At 35.2% G+C, this 22,889-nt stretch overlaps 3 protein-coding genes and 1 pseudogene across 3 annotated transcripts; 3 read left to right on the forward strand and 1 right to left on the reverse strand.

Moving 5' to 3' along the window:
• Positions 1–7,318: 7,318 nt before the first annotated feature.
• Positions 7,319–8,862, reverse strand: LOC118761237 (aurora kinase C-like). The gene is made up of 4 exons (XM_036499004.1): positions 8,849–8,862; positions 8,470–8,740; positions 8,155–8,377; positions 7,319–7,608 (listed from the first exon to the last, which is right to left on the reverse strand). Exons 1-4 carry the CDS (start codon positions 8,860–8,862, stop codon positions 7,319–7,321), a joined length of 798 nt encoding a protein of 265 aa, XP_036354897.1.
• Positions 8,863–11,198: 2,336 nt separating this feature from the next.
• Positions 11,199–12,345, forward strand: LOC115228723 (annotated as a pseudogene).
• Positions 12,346–12,907: 562 nt separating this feature from the next.
• On the forward strand, positions 12,908–14,720 carry LOC115228724 (vitellogenic carboxypeptidase-like). Its single transcript, XM_029799244.1, has 4 exons — positions 12,908–13,018; positions 13,224–13,373; positions 13,772–13,946; positions 14,464–14,720. The coding sequence occupies exons 1-4, from the start codon at positions 12,908–12,910 to the stop codon at positions 14,718–14,720; spliced, it is 693 nt and encodes a 230-aa protein (XP_029655104.1).
• Positions 14,721–21,452: 6,732 nt separating this feature from the next.
• Positions 21,453–21,794, forward strand: LOC115228725 (deoxycytidylate deaminase-like). The gene has a single exon (XM_036499005.1). The coding sequence runs from the start codon at positions 21,453–21,455 to the stop codon at positions 21,792–21,794; it is 342 nt and encodes a 113-aa protein (XP_036354898.1).
• The last annotated feature ends 1,095 nt before the right edge of the window (positions 21,795–22,889 follow it).

The raw sequence follows: 22,889 nt of genomic DNA on the forward strand, positions 1-22,889 counted from the left end.
CAATTCTTTCTAAAATCAGCAATCAATTGTCTTATTCCAAATCCACAGTTTCTGATGAAATGGTGAAATCAACAAACATCAAGTCATACATCATTTTTAATTTAATTAGAATTATGAAGACCATAACAAATATAATAATTTCTACTGATGCCAAACCCGGCACAACCAGATTTAGTTTAGAAAATTTTGATGCAAAGTTGTTGACTTTGAACAGAACAAACATAAATTCGTCGATTCTAGATAATACTGAATCCGCAATTAAAATAAAATTTGACAAAAAACATCTTCAGGATTTAGTAGAAGGTAAAATAAAATATCTTACCTGTAAGAATCTGCAAAACTAAAAATAGCATTTGTTTTTTGGAAGAACGATGAACTTTTTAACATTTTTAATAAATCAAAGCTTCAGACATCTGTTGTGGGAATATTGGTGAATACTAACAAACCGATTCATAATTTGAAAATAAAACTTGAGTTTCCAGGAAGTATGTTTGTATAATAATAAACAAGATTTCACTATAAAATCAGTTTGTGTATATCTGAATGTGTCCACACAAGACTGGAAGTCAAATGGATGCACCAGTAAGATTACAAAAAATGGGATACAATGTACGTGTACTCATCTGACTAATTTTGCAGTCATTTTTGTATTTTTTGTGAAATAATTATTGCATATAGGACCCGTCTATAGTAAAAGAATATAAATGGCTGAGCATTCTTACAAATGTTGGTCTTGCAATATCAATAATAACAGAGATTGTCGTCATTGTTTACTCGATTGTGTCGTGGAGGTCATGTGATTACTTTAATTTTCAGAAATGGACATAAATCTTATTCATTTAAGTTATTTTTAAATTTATGCATTGCAATGCTTCTGATGAACCTTGTTTTTGCTTTTGGGATGGAATTCGGTAAAAATAGGAGTTGTGGGGCAGTTGGATTCCTACTGCATTATTTACTGTTGTCTGTGTTTGCCTGGATGACAGTAGAAGGAGTCTTCTTTTACTATTTATTTGTCCGAGTTTTTGGAAATATTCCAGTCGATTTTTTAAAAATTGCATTTTGCACTGCTTGGGGTCAGTTTCTAATAATAAAATCAACTAGGCGTTCCCATCATTCCACCAATCATCATATCTGCTATTAATTGGAAAATGTATATGCAAAAACAAATGTTTTTGTTTAACTTCATTTTTAGATGCTGGCTTAATGGACTTGCATTATATTTGGGCTTATACTTCCCTATTGCTATTTGCTTAGCAATTAATATCATTATTTTCATACTCATCCTTATTAATCTCGATAAAAACAGAAGACGAAAAAAATTATTTTCAAGAAACATGTCGTCAAAATTTAAAGAATTCTTTTTGCTATTCGGATTAATATTCTTTTTTGGTAAATTATTTTTATTTTTTAAGGCATAACTTGGGTTTTTGGTTTTTTCATAAAATATAACCATTCAGTATTTCTGCAATTTATCTTCGTTTTCTTAAATTCGTTTCAAGGTTTTTATCTGGCTGCTTTGAGATTTTCCGCATATAAATACCAATCAAAACCTTAGTCCAATTATGTAACTTAATACATTTAAAATATTTTTCGATTTAAACTAATTAAGTAACGTGGTTTATTAAATGTAATAGTTATGAACTTGAATTCAAGTTATTTTGTAGATTTCATTAAAAGTGTAGTAGGTATTCTAATTTTTGTTATATTTCCCTTTACTTATTTCTTAAAATGATCATTTACTCTTTTTTTAATGTCGGTCTTGTTTAAAGTTTACCTAAATTTCAACATTTTTGTGTATAATTAAGTTTTAGACGCAAATATTCCTGAGTTTTGCTTACATCTGGCGTTTTTCTTTTTGAAGATTGTTCTTTTTGTTTAAAGACTGACTTACATCTTTTTTTCCCTATGTTTCGTTCCCTCTAATTCTCTATCAAAAATCGACAATCTTGTCTACGAATCATAAATATAAAATCTCAATTCGAGTTGTACTGGTGACGGTTTTAACCCTGCCAGGCTACCTACACGTTTCGCAGGGATCGGAATTCGCTCCTGTGCGGACCTGGCTTTGCCTTGCTATTTTTTCCACCTCGGCTTTCAGGAATTTTGTTTGCTCAGTTCTATTATCTTTTTTTGAATTCAACGAGTTTTTGGAATACTCCTCCGCCTGCTGTGTTTGCTGCTTATTTGGCCTTTGTTTCCTTGCGATTTCTTTAGTACAAAGGAGCTGAAACAAAATTTACTGTTTAAATACATTACCCAAACTTCGCTTAAATTCGGACCAACATTAGCTGGCCTCACTATACTGCATTTGTCAGCCGCATATGAGAGACTGGCTCAAAGCACTCCCTATCCCCAGTACGGGATTACTACTGGACGATGAATCCTTGCGGATTATCTGTTTATGCTTGGGCTTGGACATCTGCTAGCCCCACCCATGCCGGTACGGAACCAAAATTTTGCGAACGGCTTGTACGCCTTGTCGTTCAAGAAGAATGTTAATAGAATTCCTTCCCACACTTAACTAAACGTTGTCAGGAGGGCTCTAGAGTCGGCAGGTTTTCTTTTCACTCTAAAGGCAGTCAGTCTCTTCCTGAGTGACGGTAAGCGTTTCGACGGGGTGACAACCTTTTTCTTTTAGGGAAAGAAAGTTTTTGGTTTGAGATGTCACCTGCGTCGACTTTTTTCTGCGGCGATGCAACCTAAGACTGTTAGCAACCCGAGCTTTGCCATTGCTCAGGCTACAACGTCAATGAAGAAGAAATTCTTGTGTATTCCGGATTTTTTGAGTTTGTCCCTTTTGGCTTTAAAACCTCAGGAATTGTCGGCAAGGCTGCGACTAAACTTTTCACTTACATTGGTAAAGAATCTCCTTGAAAACAAACGATTGGAGGGAGACAAGCTGGCTTTTCCAACGAATCTTGGTCGCTGTGCTCCGCGGAAACTGCCATTCGATACGCAGCGCGGCATCGTTGAGCTGAGCTTCTTGGCTATTCTTTAGCTACTTACCTATCTAGCCTCTAATTTTTTGGGACTTTCATTTATAAATATTTAATCTAAAAAATATCACGATCACGCTTTGATATTTATCGTTAAAGTGAAGATTATCTCAAGCAGTGAATTGCACTTAATTCGTAAAAAGTGACTTCCTAGATAAATTTTCTTTATCTGAGATTGTCTCTACATTCTTTAAGAAATATAAGATCAAGGAAAGTTGGCACGGATATATACAATTTATTTGAAGAAAACACTGTAGAGCACGTTCGTTGAATAAAAGTATGGTTCTGAAAATACGCCTTATTTTGCTAAAAAGGGATAACGACAAGATTCTATAATCGAAGAAGGCGAACAAAATAACTCCAATTGGTAACACCAATCATGGGAAGAGGATTACAGAGGTAAACTTTTTTGTGGCTGTCGAGCAGCCTGTAAACTATTTAATTTAGCCATAATCACTTTACAAATTGGAAATATTTAATTAATCTTTTTTTTTTTTAATTTTTTTTTTATTAAAACTAGTTTTTTTTAATTAATCACGACAGAGAAAAACACTTAATTTATCAAATAGTGTAACTTTTGTGTAGAATTGAAAGAGCCATTGCAAGCGCCTCTTTGTTGAGACAAAGCACACTCATTCTGTTGCGGAGAGGAAGCTCGGTGTTCTTCTTGCAGAGATGGCACACAACTGTCCATCCTGTTTTACAAATTTGATTGACTATGCATCGATTGCACATAGTATGTCGACATTTTGTAAGAATTTTCGGTTCTCTCAAGTATTCGTCGTAGATACGAGAACACGAGTTACAAATCCCATCATTTACTTGTTCCATGATAATACCATCCGACTCTACTGAGCTAACTTCATCGATAGAATTTTCAGGAGTGTCGATTTTATTTATTGCTGCTAAGTCGAATAGAAAGTCTCTAAAAAGGTTTTCTGTGGGCTCTTCAACATGACTGCATTTTATATAATTCAAAATCTAACTAAAAATGTTCGACATTTTCTTCAAATATTTGTGGTGAATAATAATAGTCGTTTTTACGCGGAGATGAATTTGAGTATGAATCAGACATATTATTATCTCACGAACATTTTTGATTTATATACTACTCTAGAGCGATGTAATTTTAAGACATTGGATGACTTTGAAGTATAATATTTTTATGACATTTTTAGGATTAAGATTTTAGAATAATTATGTTTCAAAAACATAGTGATTCTATAACGAAATAAGTTGATTTTCCTTTCTAAAAAAGAGGAAATTAATCACTTCTTTGACTTATGTTCTCCTCCAAATTAGAGACGTAGAAGAAATGTATTAATAGAATTAAATTTTGTAATAAATTATGTCAACGGAGAATCTTGTTTATCGTTCAATCGTATATTTTTGAAGAGTAAATTTGAATTGACCTGATTTTGTTTCTTTTTCGACTTTGTCCTTGATAAAAAGTCAATTTATAATGTAAATTAATCTTTCATTTCTTCGTCCTGTGGAGTCCAACAGGGTGATCCTTTGGGCCCTTTATTGTTCGCTCTTACCGTAGATTATATTGCCAGGTAAATGAATCATCTCTAAATCTCTGGTATCTCGATGATTGTATCCTGGGCCGTCCGCCTGATGTTTTGTTAAAGGACTTAGCCACTCTAATTCCGGCGTTATCTAACATTAGTCTGGTCATTAATTCCAGCAAGTCTGAATTTGTCAATCTCTCTGTTGAGCCATCCATGTTTAAAAACTTCTTCTCTCTTTTCTGCGGACTCCTTCCTCAGTTGAGACAGACACCTCTGTCTGATCTAGTAATTCTGGGGTCACCGATTCTCGCCGACTCAGCTACACATATCCTCCTCGCCAAAAAAAATCTTATCGCATCTTTTTGTAAAAAACTTTCTGTCATTGATCCTCATCCTTTATTTTCAAGAACTATCTTTTGATCCCAAAAATCATTTATATACTGAGGAGCTGTCTTTGTTTTTATGTCACGAAGTGCTGGAATCTTTGAGAAAATTCTTAATGTTCATTTCGATGATATTGACTGGTGTCAGGTAAACTTCCTGTGAGTCACGGAGGTCTGAATCTCCGTTCCAGTCTTGATTTGGCTCTTCCTGCCTGAGAGACAAAGACGAATTCAATGATTCTATTTTTTTCGTAAAAAACTGCCACGTTTCCACTTTGAATAATTTCAGTAGTTTCAAAGCACATCTCTAAACCACACATCTGACTATCCGCAGAGAGGGCAACTGTAACAACCATAAGAGTAAAGTCACTATCAATCATTTGCCAACGCTATCTCTCGGATCACCTAAACAATCGTTTCTACAGATAAAGTTCGTCTCAGATGTCAAAAACAGACGACATAAATAGACGAAGGGGGCGATAATATATTTAATAAAATATTCGAATTTAAATATAATACAAGTATTTATACATGCTAATTTTAATGTTTCAGATTTATTAATATTTTTTCTATAGTGTTTATCCTTAAATATTTTATTCAAAATAACACGCTGTTTTTACATCTAAGATGTCTTCTCGCTCAAATAAGAAAAGTTGTCATTATCAAAACGAATATTTAAAATATGGGTTTATTCTAAGGACTGAAGATACAAAACAGCCTTATTGTCTTATTTGTCAATGTTCTTTTTCAAATGAAGCGATGAAGCCATCATTATTATAGGATCATTTAAAACGCAAGCACCCGGATAAAATGTCAAAGCCGATTTAGTATTTTCAAACTTTAAAATACAATTTTGAAAATAAGAAAACGATCGAATCGTTTTTCACAAAGCCAGTACATGATGGTTATTTAACATTTACATGGTTATTTGTGGGTGCGCAGATCGCTTATTATAAAATTGTTGAAATTCAAGGGTCTCACTAATAATTTTTAATAAAAATTCAATTTTTGCATTTGATTTATTGTTGTATATTTTGATTTGTGAGTTATATACAAAAAAACTAATTAAGGGACAATGCACAAAAATTTTTAAATTGTATGTGGACGATGAACAAAAAAAGGTCGAGAATGCCTGACTTAAACAATCGTTTCTACAGATAAAGTTCGTCTCAGATGTCAAAAACGGACGATATAAATAAACGATAAAAACAGCAATCTTAAGTAAAGAAAAAAACACCGAAATGTTATTTACAAACAAAATAGCAATCACGTCCACAAATATTTATTGAATTAACGAATCAGATCCAATTGTATCATCGGGATTACACCATAAATTAATCCCATTAAAAGGGAGATTTTGAGGAGAAAGTGTCCCCATCAACTGCATTACCGTAGCTTTCAAACTCCGATTACTTACATACTCCCTTCTCCTTCCACAACTCGGAATGGGGACTGTCGACATATATTCCTCACCTACCAATCATACATCATCACTTACATAACTTGCGGGCTGCCAAAAGGTCTATTCGACAGCAAGGCTTCAGTCGTAGTGTAGAATATGACAACAACGAAGAACTGGAAGCCACACTGCGAGCCAGTTTCCCCACAGGAGTAACCACAAGACAGAACGACTCCCGATCTTTCGGCGGATTTGAAACATCGAGAGAGCCTCTAAAAACAGGAATAATTCCATATTTCCTCCACAGAAGCCAGCATTTAATACAAAGAGAGGTCTCATTAGTCGAATCCAGTTTATATATAGTCTCGGAGACACCACACCCTCCGCACGTGGCTTGAATTGACACTTGGCTCTCAATTGGATCCAAATAAGCCATTGTAATGGAAGTGACCTTCTTCTGCTTTTGTAGAGCCTTGGCAGACTTCTATTCCGTAATATCGACTAAATAACCGTGGGGACATATCTGTTTGTGGTTTTCCAGATGTAATACATTTCTACTAGACTGGCGTGTGTCTTCCAAGGCAACTACAAATCATTCAACGACAAAACAAAGCATTCTTTTATCGAAGAAAATTTTTTAGACGACTTTTCAAGACCTTGTTCGAAGAGACTGATCTCCGAGGGAGACCAACGTTCCAATTCGTCCAAATAGAGAATTGGACTCCCCTCCGACATGAGCATTCCAACAGCTCTTTCAAAGTCGTAATCTGCTTCGTTCAAAATGTCATGAGCGAATTGAGTTGTCACATCCCGACAGGCCGAGGACACGCTTGAATGAAGGGAAGGTTGACGTACAGAACTCACACAGTCAAAAGCCCGTGCCAATGTCCCAAGTCCACTGCAATGCCTCTTTATAAACTCATTACCGGGCTACTGTCAAATAATTCTCTATTTGAGCCATTTTAAAGTCGGCCTTCCATAACTGGGTCTCCCTTTCTTGGGGAAGCACTCCATCAACTATTTTTAGATATTTTTGTTAGTACATGAAGGTTGTGGGGACAACACAGCCTGATTAGCAGAACCAATGTGTATTTCCCCTTTGTATTCCTTCATCTCTCCATCAGTGACTGTAAATTTGAAATAGAACCAGTCCTTGTGATAGAGGATAAAAAATACTTCTTTGGATGTTATTTCTTCTACAGTGTCAAAATTGTTGAGGTGGACAACCACACATTTCCCGCGAACTGTCCCTGCTTCAATCCAACTGTCAGAATTAGACAGGAGGATCAATTCTCGACATTTTTTGGAGTCAACTAAGAATGGAATAAAAGAATTTCTCACCTAATTTTGGTAGTGGTTGGGTTCTCTGGTAGGATTGTACTTTCATCATGATTTGTCCTGTGGGTCCCTAATAGAGAATATAAGAAATAAAGAAGACAGGCTGCATTTCGATTATTTTTTTAATTTCGTAGGGTTTTTTGTAGTCTTCTTCAATATATACATGATCTAAAGATTATTATAATAAATTAAATTACCACCAACATTGTACAACGTATCATCCATCACACACCAAAACAAATTAATTAATTAAAATCAAACAAAAATATATTAAAAATAAAACAATTAATATTTCAAATCCTCATTAATATTATCATAATAATGACTATGATTAAATTGAGAAATCCAAGGATGTTCTTGTGCCTCAGCAAGAGACATTCTCTCTCCAGGCTCACTCCTCATCAACTAAAAATACAAAAAAACTCAACTTACACTCAAAATAAAATCTTTAGCCTCCCTGGACACACATTCTGGCACAGAAAAGTCCATATTTTCAATATTTTTCATAATTTGTAGCTCACTCGAATGAGAAAAAGGAGTTTTCCCCACCAAAAGTTCATAGGAAAGCACTCCCAGGGCCCAAATATCAACAGAGTGGTCATATCCAAGTCCCCTGACCACCTCTGGGGACATGTACTCGACAGTCCCCCCCATCGTGATGCACCGGGAGGCATCTGGGTGGACGGATATCCCAAAATCGGAAAGACGGACAATATCGTGGAGTGCAAACAATACATTGGCGGGCTTTATATCTCGGTGGATAACCCCAAATGAATGACAATGTTTAAGCGCGAAAATAAGTTCGGAAATTATCTTAATTGTTATTTAAGTATTACTCGTGAGGCTTCTCGTTCAGTGAGGGCCCCCCTTGCCTGTAATTTGTCCTCGAGTGACCCGTTGATGGCATGTTCCATGACTAAATAGACTGTCTCGTCGTCGTAGAAGTAGTCGAATAGTCTGAGGATGTAGGGATGTCTTGTATGACTCACTCCACTTACCTCAAATGGTAGTGGAACTCTATTTCTCGGTAGACGTTGATTATTCCGTTTTTGGGGAGTCTGTCGTAGTCGATTGCTTTTATTGCATATACGGTCTTTGTTTTCTTTTCTTGGACCAGGAATACATTTGCCAATGCTCCTGAGCCTATTTTCTTCCCGATTATAAAATCGTCTAAACAGTAGCGCTTTCTATTTTAATTATGTCATTATTGACTACTTATTGTCGCACATCGATATTTATTAATTTCCGGTATTTTATTTAAAATATAAGTTGTATATAAACTATTTATTATATAACTTAATTAAAAATTCGAATTACTGATCACATTATTTATATTTTTGCGATTTAACAAATTTCCCGGATTTTCTAAACGATTCTTTTTAAAAAAATAATTAAAAAACTCTGATTTATATAAATATTATTTTTTTATTGTAACAGTTTTTAATAATTAATTTTTTTAATAAAAGAAAAATAACAATTAAGTGGGGCATGCATCATTCAATAGAGAATTTAGTTAAGCATGCGTCGTGTGATTCGCCTTTTGTGGTGGCGCAAAAATCCAGTTATTGGATTGAAAAAAGAATCATTCGCTCATCCCCCCGCGACTATCGTCAGTCCGGGGCGGCCTTCTCTGTGGACCTCACTCTCCCGTTTTGCCCTTCTCACTATCTGTGGGGATGTGGAACCTAATCCCGGCCCAAAGAGGCATATATCAATTCTCCAACTGAACATCAACGGAGTTACCGGAAAATCAACAGAACTAAACTCTTTTTTGATCAAGCATGATATCGACATATGTGTACTCCAAGAAACAAAACTCAATCCTTCTTCGAGGTCTCCACGTTTCCCCAACTACCACATGGAACGCCTGGACAGACCCTCAGGCCGTGGAGGGGGTCTCATAACACTTATTAAGAAGGGAATCACTTACCAGGAGAGCTCCCCTTCGCTCAGCCCTAAAGGAAGCAAAAACACGAGTCTGGAATTTTCTGCAATTACTATCCCCATCTCACTTGGAAACATAGTGATTTGCAATATGTATATCCCACCAACAGGATCGTGCCCGAAACATTTTATCACAGATCTACGCCCGTTTGATAATCACGATAATCTAATTATTTGTGGGGACTTGAATGCAAAACACCCGCATTGTTTAAAGTCACAAACCGCTGACTCCCGAGGAAAGTCTATTCTCGAGCAATTGGACAACCTTGTAATCCTGAACAACCCATCACTGCACACAAGAACTCCTTACAACACCAAGGACAAGCCTACCTCCCCCGATCTGACCCTCTGTTCCTCCAACCTCGCACCTCTGGTCAAATGGGGCGTTACCTACGATCTACGGACCACCTCGCACCTTGTCACTTTGACGAACTTCATCTCAGATGGACTATCTACCAAACCGTATAACCAAAAAACGGTTATGTGCTCAGTGGATATCCATAAGGCTTTTGACTCCGTTCCCAGAAAAATACTGACCAGGAAAATATCCTTAGTGGAATTCACCCAAGACTGAAAATGTGGCTAGCTAACTTCCTCAGCGGCCGAAGAGGCAGAATCCAACAAAACAATACAAGATCGATGTCTCGATACTTTCCAAACGGGGTCCCTCAAGGCTCCCCCCTTTCACCAGCCCTGTTCAACCTATTCTTATCGGATCTACCGCTACCAAACGACAAAGACTCAATCATTTTATCATACGCTGACGATATCGTAATTGCTACCCGGAGCCGTGAGGTGAACACGGCGAGTACAAAACTGCAGAATCACCTTAACAATCTCGAAAGTTGGCTCTCGCTAAACCGACTATCAACGAGTCCGGAAAAATCGGTCACCACGCTTATGACCTCAGCAAGGAAGCTTGGTAAAACGGTGATGAACCTGTACCTAAATAACATGGAAATCCCGTTTCAAAAATCTCAGAAAATCCTCGGGGTGACTTACGACAGTCATATGTGTTTCTCTCAACAAGTCGATAATATTACTACGAGGTGCATGAAGAAACTGAACATCTTGAAAGTGTTTCTTCGTAAATGCAGACAGTGTATCAGCTTCCCCGCACGACAAGCCTTATACCGGCAATTCATCGAACCCTCCCTTAGCTATGCTTGTGAGGCGTGGGGAGGGTTTATCAGTGGAACGAACCGCACTAAAATCGAGAAAACTCAAGATCGCTTTCGAAAAGCACTGCAGGGACCGAACGAACATCTACTCATCGCCCCATTTAATGAAATCTTGAGAAGAAACCTCGGGGCTACAGGGCCTAAAACACCACCACCGCGCCCTCACAGAAATTGTGCCGGGACAAGGGAGGAGCACCGGGCAAAGCTGAGGACCCTCCTCAGAGAAGCCGGGATCACCTGATTAATTAGTTTTATGTTTTGGACGGTGATCTTGGTTCTAATAATAATAATAATAATTAATTTTTTTAATAAAAGAAAAATAACAATTAAGTGGGGCATGCATCATTCAATAGAGATTCTGCCCTTAGGCAAGTGTCCTAATCATATATCTTTAAGGAGCTGGACAGGACGTCGGCAGGAGTTGTATAATCCTCACAATTGCTGACAAACGAATCATGCTTGACTGTGGAATGCACATGGGCTACAGTGACGAGGTGACATTCTCCCTTCACACTCCCACAGAGAAGATTCCCCGACTTTAATTTAATCACATCGGAAGGACGAAGTCTTACAGATGTCATCGACTGTGTAGTCATAAGGTATTTCTGACTATATATACGACCAGTCACTTCCATTTAGACCACGTAGGAGCCCTTCCTTACATGACTGAGGTTGTGGGATATCAAGGACCAATATTTATGACTTATCCTACAAAAGCAGTGTCCCCAATTCTCCTGGTAGTGACAGAATCACATTTCAGGACGACATGAGGAAAGTCATGTTTCAAAAAGACAAGGAAGAAGTATTTACTTACAATATGATCTCTGCTTGTATGTTGAAAGTGACACCTCTCAGCATCAACGAGACTTTCAATGTCGACGTGTCTTTAAGTCTGAGGACATTTCCCGCTGGGCATGTTTTGGGGGCAGCCATGTTCCTTATAAAAGTCGGGGACATTTCTGTGCTTTATACAGTAGTTTGGGGTTGTTGTTTTGCAGGGGGATTTCAATATGACTGCCGACAGACACCTCGGGGCTGCCAAAATAGACTTTGGGTTGGAGCCGAATGTTGTTATTAGCGAATCGACCTACGCCACGACGATTCGGCAGCCAAAGAGGTTCAGAGAGCGAGAATTTTTGTCCAAAATTCAAAACTGTCTTGTCAACTCAGGAAAAGTGCTTGTTCCTGTGTTTGCCCTTGGGAGAGCCCAGGAACTGTGCATTCTCTTGGAAAATCACTGGGAGAGACTCGGACTGGATTATCCAATCTATTTCAGTGCGGGACTTGTAGAGAAAGTTATTATTACGTAATAATGGCAGGCACATTTTTATTATCGACTTTTTGTGACGTGGGAGAGTGAAAAGATTCGGGAAACTTTCGTCGATCGTAATTTATTTGAGTTTAAGCATATAAAAGTAGTATTTATACATATTTTTGGTTTTGCAAAAATCGACGTGTGATGAAGAAGGGCCGATGGTTGTTTTTGCCACTCCCGGAATGCTCCATGCAGGGACGTCTCTGCAGATATTCAAAAAATGGCATTCGGACCCCAAGAATATGGTTTTATTCCGTGATTACCAATTTTAGGTGATCATTCCGGGATATTGTGTTCAGGGGACAGTCGGAGAACAGCTTTTGAGCGGGAAACGAAAGTTCCAGATTGACTCGGATGAATTCGTGGATGTCAAATTGAGCGTAGAATATCTATCGTTTTCTGCCCATGCCGATGCTCGGGGAATAGTGCAGTTACTGCAGCAATGTCGTCCTCAAAACGTGGTCCTTGTGCACGGGGAATTGGCCAAAATGAAGTTTCTCTCACACAAAATAACCGACGAGTTGGGTATTTGGATTATCCGAATATTTCAGACATTCCTTGTTATATGCCAGCAAATGGAGAGAGATGTCTTATTAATATTAATAAACATGTGCCTTGTCTTGTCGAAAAGTCTGTTCGACCTCCACATGTTTATATTGACCAATCAAATGATATTCCTCTTGTTTGTGATCCACGAACAGTGTCCGAAAGAATGGGGTGGCCAGCCATGTCAGTCACTCAGAGGTATCGGCGTGAGCACGTGTGTGACTCACCAGTCGATTTAATATCGAGATTGGCTGCTGCATTGAAGTGTGTGATCTTCGGGATATTACCATGACGGAGGGAGGGTTTGTTGCAAGAGTTATTGATGAAGAGGAAATTATTCTGGTTGAGGTACAAAATGGAGGTGAGCGAGTCATTACTACTGTCTCGTGGCCTATTCAAGTTTGTGTTCGTTGATTTAATTGTAGAATTCGAAGAGGGGAATTAGTTTATCCAGCTTTATTGATTATTTGTTCTAATTTTTGTATTTTTAAATGTATTTTTATATGGCAAACCTAAATTTTTGAATAGACTATTTGAAATTTATCAATAAATGATTTTTATTTTTGTAATTTTAACAACAATCCAAATTGGATGTTATTATCAGTTTAATAATCCAAATGCTCTGAAAATAGATCGAAACGAGCCTTTAATAATTACTGATTATTTGAATAATGGACAAGCTGATTTGGCCAGAGAATTGAGCAGAGTTGAACCATTTCTTGGAAATATTGAAAGTTTCGCTGGTTTTTTCAGAGTCAGTGAGGATTGTGTGAGAAATATGTATTTCTGGTATTTTCCAGCTCAGGTAAATTTAATTTATATTTTGATAAGAATGGGAATTCTTCAGCACCTATTTTAGTTTGGCTACAAGGTGGTCCTGGCGCTTCCTCACTCTATGGCCTCTTTGTCGAAAATGGTCCATATTATTTTGACTCAAACGACAACTGTTTTCGACTATTTTATTATTTTAGTGAATTTAAGAGAAATAGCATGGACGAACGAGTTCAATGTCATTTACATCGACAATCCGGTATTCAATTATTCCGATTTCAGGTTGGAGTGGGATTTAGTTTCTCTGATGAAGAATGTTATCTCACTACAGAAGAAGAAGTCGGTTTATATTTATCAATGTAATTTTATCAAAATTTGAAGATTAGATTAATGCAACAATTTTATCAGTTATTTCCTGAACTGATTCCTAACCAATTGTATATAACTGGAGAATCTTATGCTGGAAAATATGTCCCAATTATGGTTTATTCCATCGATCAATTTAATAAAAACAATCCTACTCCAATAAATCTGATTGGAATGGCAATCGGGGACGGTTCGTGTGATCCATATAATGTAAATAATCATTATTAACTTGTTTTAAGATGTTGGATCTTGGAACATATTTATACAACATTGGGCTTATTTTTGATAATCAAATTTCCCGGTTTGACGATTTATTTTTATTGGCTCGTCAAAATATTGAAGCAGGGGATTATTATCGAGCTAGTCAAGTTTGTTTTTTAATAAATTGCAAGTACAAAAGTGAAATATTTAAACTTTTCCACACTGTGACTGGACTTAGTGATATTTATAATTATTACGCAGACCAGGTCTATTTATAAAAGCACACATTTAGGAAGAACCATATCAAAATTACATCGATTTTGTAAATAAAAATTCAAGAAGACTGAATGCTGGAAATTTGACATTTTATGACGAATCTGATTCTGTTTATATGGCTCTTTTTGAAGATAGAGCAAAAACGATGGCTCCTATAATACAACAAATAATTAATGCGGGATATAAAGTTATTAAATTTGCTATTAAACTTTAGACTCTCTTTTTTTCAGGACAATTAGATGTCATTATACCATATCCAGCGACTAGTGAATTTCTGAGGCAGCTTGAGTGGAATGGAAAAAAGGATTTTGCGACCGCTTCTCAACAAATTTGGTATTCAACAGACGGTCCTAAACGAGTAAATGGATACTACAAATCAGCTGGGAATGTCATGCAGCTGATTGTCAGAGATGTCGGACATATGGTTCCAATGGATAATCCTGAGGCTGCTATCGAAATGCTCAGATTATTCATTTATGGATTCTAATTTGCTAAATTTTAACGATAGTCAATACTAATCTCATTGAATATTTTTAATAACTAATTTGATTTTTCAATAAGCAATTTTAAAATTTTGACCTGATTTTATTATTTTTACAACTTTTAGTAATTCTTTAATAAATTAAAAAATTTGAATTAAAGTATTAATTTAGTGACTAGACCTCAATATCGCACAAATAAATAGCTGGAAGAACAAAATTCCACAACGATCCCTAAACTAAGCCTTAAACCAACATACTGTATCAAGAGTACAATTCCGTCTAGTCTGAAACTCAAGAGTGTAAAATATGAAAAATATTGAGAAGCCGAATGTCATTGCCAGCATAAATAAGATATTCGTCAACTGAGGAAACAATTTCAGATCAGGAAGTAACGACAAAAGTGCTAGATTTAAAAAATAATCACAACTTCCAAAGCCCAAAAAAAGAACCAAAAGTACCGGATAGTAAAATCCAAGAGCAACATACACAATATATTCATGAACGATCGCAGAAATTAAAAAAACACACAATTTCCCTAACAGTTTGAACCGCATTCCAAAAATCTAAAATAATAAAACTCGAATCAAACCAAACAAACATCCCGATAGACATGAGTATGTAGCCAATCATGTACCACCAAATTCCACGTACGGAAAAACTGCGAGAAATGCACGGAATTCCACCAGTCCTTCAAATCAAGACCTTCAAATACCTTATAAAAAAGACGATCACCAAAAAGTAATAATTCCCCGAAAATGTTAAGCCAGCAGTGCTGGAAAGAATAAAAGACTGCCAATAATTAAACTTAAAAACCCATAAAGAGAGTAAGTACCGACGGAAGTGCCACCCGAATAAATAAAATTGCCAAATTTTGTGCCGTTTTTTTTCCATCACGGAAATTCCTCATATAAACAACGCAGTAATCGAGGTAGAGGAAATAAAATAATACGACACACACCACAAATTGGATCAAATAATAAATAGTCCGCCACCAATTGACCTTCAAGTTCGCACTCCTACCATCAAAATCCACCAAACAAAAACCGTGGGTATTCACGTCTATATAATAAAGTCGGGGCCAAAAAAAAGTAGGCATAACTCCTGAGACTTGGAAATCCCTTATCCGCTCCTTCTTCTATATTTTTAAGTACAATTCTATTACTCGTGATTTTGTAGAAGACCACGTGTCTTAGAAATGAGTGGATCTTCATCAGTATTCTGATCTAAGCATTTTATTCAAACGTCCGACCTGTTCACAGAGAATCACCAGTCTTGAACAAACTGAGAGGTTTTTACGAAAAATTAGCATAGTAGGAACCATCAAATATAATATCATCAAAAAAGTATAAATCCCAGAAAAAAGACAATCAATAGTAATTTCTAAATTAATTAATTTTGTTTATTAATAAAATTATTTTAATTGATAAATAAAATTGAACCAACTTTGATGTGATCTTGTTCGAACAATGGTCCACAGCCACGCAAGGGCATAAATAAATAAGTAAAACATAGTCATGGCGCATTCCACTTGTACAATAAATAATTTATGGGTAAAATGATTAAGAAAGTAATTCCTTCAACAACGTTAAATACTTGGACTAACTCAGTGCCAATTTTAGGAAAAATTGAGTTGCCAATCAAGACGAGAGCAACAACTATCAATATATTAAAAACCGTCTCGAAATGTTTAAGCCTCAAAAGACGCCTCAAATAAATAATAAATATGCAACGTGATTATAGATTCTTGACAGACGAATTGTTTTTCTGGAATGTTCGCCGTGTCTCTGGAATTTTTTTAAGTATTTTTATTACCTCTTGTAGCTCGAAATAGTTTTTTTATGTGGTTTGATCTCTTTTATAAATTCGTCGAGATGTTTAATTAAAAATTTATCAAATTCATGAACAAGATTTTCTCTAAAGACCTGTCAGTAGTGAATCAGTTAATCATACGGAGGCTCTTTCTAGGATGTCGACCACTTCTTCAGAATCTAGAAAATTGGACTATTGTGACGACCAACCAGACATTAATGTTAATTTTTGCTAATTAACTTAATTATATTTCGTTTATCTAACGATATTAAATAAATATCAAATGTTATTATTATTAAAAAATTGAATTTTGATAGTATTTGTAATTACCTAATATTTGGAAGGACGTACAGATTTTCGGATTATCTAAATAATTTTTTAATGTTGACAAATACGGACTCGTTATGCTACTTTTCAAACTCGTTGTTTTTTTACTTCAATCCCTTTGGAGTCTTCAAGACGTATCGTCGGAGGATGTCGATTCGATGATCTTAAACAGAATAAAATTACTTTATTTGGTAGGTTGAAAAATAAAAACAGTCATTTTCTTGGTTAATTTCTATAATAGAGGTCTATCCCAAAGTCGTCTATTTTAGTTCTTGCGTGTTTCTATAATTGGATAATGGAACCGAATTTAAGAACTCTCATGTGACAAAAGTCTGTGAAGAGTTCTGTGTTATTTAAATACATTGAAGATTAAGCAATCCATAAATTCATTGAATTGTTGAAAGATTCAATCAGACAATTACAAGGAGTTAATCCAAAATCACAAGTTTGAATAACAAAAAAGAGTAGATAAAACATATAAAAAGGCTGTTTTTATATTGTCACACACCTCACTTATCCACAAATTAATTTTTTGCTTTAATTTCTGATAAAAATACGACCGAAAAGACTTACACATTTTGAAAAGGAAAGTATTTGTTTCCTAATTGACTTTGGCCAAAATTCCACTAAAGCATATTTGAACAAATTTTTCAAAATCAAATTTTTAAAAGTAAGAGTTTTATCATTTTATTTAATCCATCTTTGAAATCTTAATAATAAAATGGTATGGTGTGTGTCGTCTGTCTGTCTGTGTGTCTGTCTGTCTGTCTGTCTGTGCACACCCACATTCAAATTGTTACAAACCAGATCAATAAAAAATTATTTTCTGCGTTTTTGTTAAAATGAACAACAAGAAAGTCCTCGACTCACATGATGTGGTCCCCCAAAACCTTCAAGGTAAAAAATTAAAAAAATTATTTTCTGCGTTTTTGTTAAAATGAACAACAAGAAAGTCCTCGACTCACATGATGTGGTCCCCCAAAACTTTCAAGCCAAAAAATTAAAAAAATTATTTTCTGCGTTTTTGTTAAAAAAACAACAAGAAAGTCCTCGACTCACATGATGTGGTCCCCCAAAACCTTCAAGCCAAAAAATTAAAAAAAATTATTTTCTGCGTTTTTGTTAAAATGAACAACAAGAAAGTCCTCGACTCACATGATGTGGTCCCCCAAAACCTTCAAGCCAAAATAAAAAAAAATTATTTTCTGCGTTTTTGTTAAAATGAACAACAAGAAAGTCCTCGACTCACATGATGTGGTCCCCCAAAACCTTCAAGCCAAAAAATTAAAAAAAATTATTTTCTGCGTTTTTGTTAAAATGAACACAAGAAAGTCCTCGACTCACATGATGTGGTCCCCCAAAACCTTCAAGCCAAAAAATTAAAAAAATTATTTTCTGCGTTTTTGTTAAAATGAACAACAAGAAAGTCCTCGACTCACATGATGTGGTCCCTCCTCAAAACCTTCAAGCCAAAAAATTAAAAAAATTATTTTCTGCGTTTTTGTTAAAATGAACAACAAGAAAGTCCTCGACTCACATGATGTGGTCCCTCATAACCTTCAAGCCAAAAAATTAAAAAAAATTATTTTCTGCGTTTTTGTTAAATGAACAACAAGAAAGTCCTCGACTCACATGATGTGGTCCCCCAAAACCTTCAAGCCCAAAAATTAAAAAAAAATATTTTCTGCGTTTTTGTTAAAATGAACGACAAGAAAGTCCTCGACTCACATGATGTGGTCCCTCAAAACCTTCAAGCCAAAAAATTAAAAAAATTATTTTCTGCGTTTTTGTTAAAATGAACAACAAGAAAGTCCTCGACTCACATGATGTGGTCCTCAAAACCTTCAAGCCAAAAAATTAAAAAAATTATTTTCTGCGTTTTTGTTAAAATGAACAACAAGAAAGTCCTCGACTCACATGATGTGGTCCCTCATAACCTTCAAGCCAAAAAATTAAAAAAAATTATTTTCTGCGTTTTTGTTAAATGAACAACAAGAAGTCCTCGACTCACATGATGTGGTCCCCCAAAACCTTCAAGCCCAAAAATTAAAAAAAAATATTTTCTGCGTTTTTGTTAAAATGAACGACAAGAAAGTCCTCGACTCACATGATGTGGTCCCTCAAAACCTTCAAGCCAAAAAATTAAAAAAATTATTTTCTGCGTTTTTGTTAAAATGAACAACAAGAAAGTCCTCGACTCACATGATGTGGTCCCTCAAAACCTTCAAGCCAAAAAATTAAAAAAAATTATTTTCTGCGTTTTTGTTAAATGAACAACAAGAAAGTCCTCGACTCACATGATGTGGTCCCCCAAAACCTTCAAGCCCAAAAATTAAAAAAAAATATTTTCTGCGTTTTTGTTAAAATGAACGACAAGAAAGTCCTCGACTCACATGATGAGGTCCTCCACAACCTTCAAGCCTCGTGAGGCCATTAATTAGCTTAGCTATCTTTTTTCGATGACATAAATTCTTTTTGTTAAATTTTCGTTAAAAAAATAAAATAAAAGCTCTAATTGTTATCGACCATGAATAGACTGTGCAATTATCAGATTTTGAAAACCACTAAAAAGGAAAAAGCAAAAATTATTAGAGATTTACATAATTGATTCTTTTTAACTGCCGAAACTGACAAATTCGATTATGCTACTGTTTAGATTTCTTAAAAGATAGAGGCAAATAAAATTTAAATTAGTCATGTAAATTTCAATTTGCCTATATTTAAATCTCCTTGATTTAACAGGCTTTAATTTTTTTCCTTATAATACTACAAAGATGAAGCTGATTATCATTTTCTTTACCGAAACAGACAAGTTCGATTATGCTAAAGTTTCAATTCCTTTAAACATAGAGGCAATTAAGTATAATGGCTTGATTGGATAATACACTTTACATAAATTTCACTAAATAAATTTACGTAGAAAATTTAATATAAATTACTGATTCGCGTTTACAAAATCATAAGCATGTCCTATAAAGAGAGATCTGAGAATGTTAACAAACAAGAGAATATGAACCATATAACAAAAAAAGAGAAACGAGGGAAGATGTGCTTAAATGGTGAGGGAACTTAGACAACAGCTGAACAAGGTCAGGACTGCTGTTAGACTCAACTACGGGTAATAGAATTATGCATTCTAGGTTAATTGTTTGGGATGAATGTACGATGGCTCATAAAGGCGCATTCAAGCAGTTGACCGAACATATAGAGATATCAAGAATTGTAGCGACCATTTGTTTGGGGGAGCATTAGTTGTATTGGCAGGTGATTTTAGACAGACGCTGCCAATTATTCAAAGAGGGACGCCTGCGGATGAATTGAATGCCTGCCTCAAATCGTCATATTTGTGGACACACGTGAAAAAGGTAAGCTTAGATGTAAATGTACATGCACATTTACAAGGCGTTAATTGCATATTCCCACAAATCCCTCTAGATATTGGAAATGGGGCAATCACTTCTGAAATGCACGACCAAAAAATTAGGCTACCGGAAGAATTATGTATTTTCGTAGAAACAGCAGAAGAATTATTGAATGCCGTCTATTCCAAACTATCTGAACACTACGTGAATTTCGACTGGCTGCGTGAACGAGCTATATTAGCTCCACTTAATGATGAGGTACTTAATATAAATTTAGATTTATTAATGAAAATCCCTGGCAGAGAAAGAATATATAAATCGGTCGACGTTATTATGGACCATGAAAGGGCCTGCGATAGATTTAAGAGACTACAATTTCCGCTGAAGATAAGTTTTGCTATGACAATAAACAAGGCCCAGGGACAGTCTTTAAAGGTAGTAGGCTTATTTTTAGAGAACGAGTGCTTTTCACATGGCCAGCTGTATGTGGGGTGCTCAAGGGTAGGTAGAAGAGAAATTTATTTATATTTGCCAAGGATGGACGGACTGCAAACATCGTTTATCCACAGGCCTTAGAATAAGGTTATATCAAAGCAGGTCGCATTTATATATCTACATAAATTTATAGTTATTTAAGGAAACTGCGAGCGTAGCGAGCAGGGCCTCCGCAGGAGCTAGCTCGCAGTGAGCGAAGCGAACTGCTGAGCTAGTATAAAAATAATTTAGTCTTATTAGTCTCATTTAACCATGGAATAGTTTCTTTAATAAAATTATAATCGACTGATTTTTTGATAATTTTGTTATCGGAAAGAATTAATGTGACTGGGCGGCTGGATACGCATGGGCAACCGGTTACATTTTACCTTGAACAAATCATAATATTTTAATCATTGAATAACTTAAAAGAATAATGCATTTTAACAAAAATATTAAAATTAATTATTTTTTTACTCTTTTTCCACTCTTTTTCTAATCATTTATATTCATATTATTTTTTAAATATTTTATTTTAGAAAAAAAGTTAAATCTAATCAAAATAAACTGCGGCATGAATGAAGAACGGTGTGAGTAAAAGAGATAATTATTTATCATGGGAAGAGTATTTCATGTCCGTTGCTTTATTATCAGCACAGAGAAGTAAAGACCCAAATACACAGGTTAATTAAATATTATTTTTTTAAGGTCGGGGCATGTATTGTAAACAAAAAGAAACGAATTGTTGGAATTGGATATAACGGAATGCCCAAAGGCTGCAGCGATGACGAATTTCCTTGGAATAACAACCATTCTGATTGGCTCAACTCAAAATATCCGTATGGTATGACTATTATTGTCGATTTAGTCTGTCATGCGGAAATGAACGCCATTTTAAATAAGAACTCAATTGAAGAGGATGGACTAACAATTTACACCACTCTTTTTCCTTGCAACGAATGTGCTAAACTTATTATTCAGAGTTCCATCACGGAGGTCGTGTATCTCAAAATGAGAAATGATATTTTCACAACTGCAGCACTCAGATTGTTTAAATCGGCCAAAGTGACACATCGGTTTGTTATTTTATTTGAATCATTCTTTTAGTCAGTTCTTCTCACCTAAAAATAGCATTTCTTTGACATTTCCATTAAATAATTAAGCCATTTTTCAATGATTTATTTTGTTTCCGAACTTTAGAGGACTTGGAGTAGATTTGGTGCCTCGATCACACACCACAGCCAAAAGAAGGATCGCCATTCGTGCTTTCCTTATCGATGCCAGTGGTTTTGTTAGTGATTTATTTAAAATAAGAAACAAATGTTATTAAATGTCCAATTATTCCCAGCTTTTATATTTGTTTAAATGTTCAAAATGGAGTTCGGTAGTCACATCTTTGACAGTTTTCTTAGAAATTAAATCAGTCAAAATCATATCGGAAAGCCTTAGATCTTCCTTATTCAACTTATTCTGAAAAAAACTTGCCTCTTCTTCCTAAAAGATATTTTAATTGTCAGAATATTACTAAAGATAAATAAGGATTAGTCAATAGTTGTAAATTTTTATGTTCTCTGATAAGATCTTTAATTGCAAATTGTTTTTGTTTGTCTGTTATGGTCGGAACATATTGCTTCTTTCCGACTTTATAGACTATTCTAGAAAAAGATTGAGACAACAGAATACCCTGGTTTAGGGAGTCGGGATTTTGTGCTTATTCTGCCAGCAAAATGTGAATAAGTTAATTTCATTTTTCGACTGAATCAGACACCACAAGAAATAAAATATTTTTCACAATTGAAAATTATATATCAATAGTAATTAAGTATATATCTAAAAAATTATATCCCCGATTTTTTTATTTAGCAGCCGACAAAACAATCAGATAACCAAGGAAAATGAAGTCTTCAGAAAAAATGAGATTTACGATTTCTAAAGATATTATTTATTGTATTCAAATTTAGAATTTTCTATTTCTCATAATTAATCTCGACCCAGCGGTCGGGAATTAAGTATTAGATTATCTTTAAAAATATTTAGCCTCTCTATATCTCACATTCTATCAGATTTATATATTCTAACGGAAATAGAAATTATCAACCTTCATAAACTGCTCTAGCTGAGGTGTAAATTTAAGATTAAGCAACGATTTTGTATTCTGGTTATACAATACTATAGTCACGTTTGATACAACTCGAAATTTTT

The sequence above is a fragment of the Octopus sinensis genome, unplaced genomic scaffold (genome assembly GCF_006345805.1).
Source record: "Octopus sinensis unplaced genomic scaffold, ASM634580v1 Contig10964, whole genome shotgun sequence".
Taxonomy (NCBI): Eukaryota; Metazoa; Mollusca; class Cephalopoda; order Octopoda; family Octopodidae; genus Octopus; species Octopus sinensis.